Source organism: Populus euphratica, unplaced genomic scaffold (genome assembly GCF_000495115.2).
Source record: "Populus euphratica unplaced genomic scaffold, PopEup_1.0 scaffold26.1, whole genome shotgun sequence".
Lineage (NCBI taxonomy): Eukaryota > Viridiplantae > Streptophyta > Magnoliopsida > Malpighiales > Salicaceae > Populus > Populus euphratica.
In genome coordinates, this window is record NW_011499896.1 from 505,634 (window position 1) to 507,052 (window position 1,419).

The 1,419-nt window shown below is 37.9% G+C and overlaps 1 protein-coding gene across 1 annotated transcript; it reads left to right on the forward strand.

Annotated features, from left to right (window-relative positions):
- Nucleotides 1-650, forward strand: LOC105132039 (Thioredoxin superfamily protein). The gene is made up of 2 exons (XM_011035298.1): nt 1-93; nt 192-650. Exon 2 carries the CDS (start codon nt 216-218, stop codon nt 522-524), a length of 309 nt encoding a protein of 102 aa, XP_011033600.1. The 5' UTR covers nt 1-93; nt 192-215; the 3' UTR covers nt 525-650.
- The last annotated feature ends 769 nt before the right edge of the window (nt 651-1,419 follow it).

Consider the following 1,419-nt stretch of genomic DNA (forward strand, 5'->3'; position numbering starts at 1 on the left):
TAAATAAGGCCTGATGAATCTCAAAGTCCACCAAAGCAATTCCTCAGTAACTAGCAGCTACAAGCTTCCTGCACTCAGCTTGCTTCCCTGCAGGTTTTTTTCCTTTCTTGATTGACTTTGTGTTTCTTCCAAGCTAATTCTAGTAGCACTCAGCTAGCTGTGAATAGCAAGAGAATTGTTTCTTTTCTTAGCAACACCAGGAAAAGGTTTTAGAAATGGATAAGGTTAGAGATTTGGCATCTAGGAACGCTGCAGTGATCTTCACCAAGAGCTCATGCTGCATGTGCCACAGCATCAAGACACTTTTTTATGAACTAGGTGCAAGCCCGGCAATTCATGAGCTAGACCGTGAAGCCAATGGTAAGGAAATGGAGAGGGCTTTACGTGGGCTAGGATGCAACCCCACCGTCCCAGCTGTCTTCATAGGTGGAAAATGGGTAGGATCAGCCAAAGATGTGCTATCCCTGCACCTGGATGGGTCTTTGAAACAAATGCTTATGGAAGCTAAGGCAATCTGGTTCTAGCTATAGTACCTCTCAAATAAGCCACACAGTACTTTAGTTTAACGCTGGATGATATGGAAGTAGCTCTTATGCTATGTTGAAAACAATGTTGTATTTAAGGGCTTTGCTTTTTCTTGAGTTCCCTGACTGCATTGTACGAAAAGAAGTAATATTATGATAAAAAAAATCCTGAAGATCAGTTTTCAGGGTTGTTTAAGACTTCAATGATGCTTTCATTTCTGTCCATAATAAGAAACCTACCTGAGAACTTTGAGCATCCTTTTACTCTGTTAGATTGATGCCTATCTCATAAAAAATGGAGATCAGGCAAGCATTTACTGAAGTCACCTATCCTGAACAATTAGAATTCTCACTTCAGAATATCAGGCAGAACTGCCACGTGCAAGCTAAATTAAAATATAGGATAAAGTTCATTTCCATAGAAGAAATTTTCGGACAGAAATTTATCCACTTGGTAAAATTGCTATTCCTGGCAGAGCTTCCTCTGCACAACTGTCAAACTGATAGGAAATATTTGTGGGTAACATATGGGGCCTTTTCCTTGAAATCATTTTAAGATACATTTCAACCTTAAACATGGTTGTTTTTACCCTGAATTTTGGAATCGAGACCTTTTAATCACTTCTACATGGATACCTTTGCCAAGGGAATGGCAAAAAGGTGATGCTGGAACTTTAATGCGTCCTATAATGTATTCCTCCATATCAGTATGCAAAAACTTTTTCCGATGCGACTTTTATGCATAAACTAAGAATATAACATCCATGCATATGGTTTCCTAGATGTGCATATCTACATATGTGATGAGTATCAAAATGTAAGATGCTTAGATATAAGGTTGTTATATTAAATAATTGGTTGATTTTTTAGTTCAAGTAATCTAATATATTTTTTC

Bases quoted from the DNA above. Each gene is read 5' to 3' on its own strand.
- LOC105132039 (XM_011035298.1), top strand. From the start codon at position 216: ATGGATAAGGTTAGAGATTTGGCATCTAGGAACGCTGCAGTGATCTTC.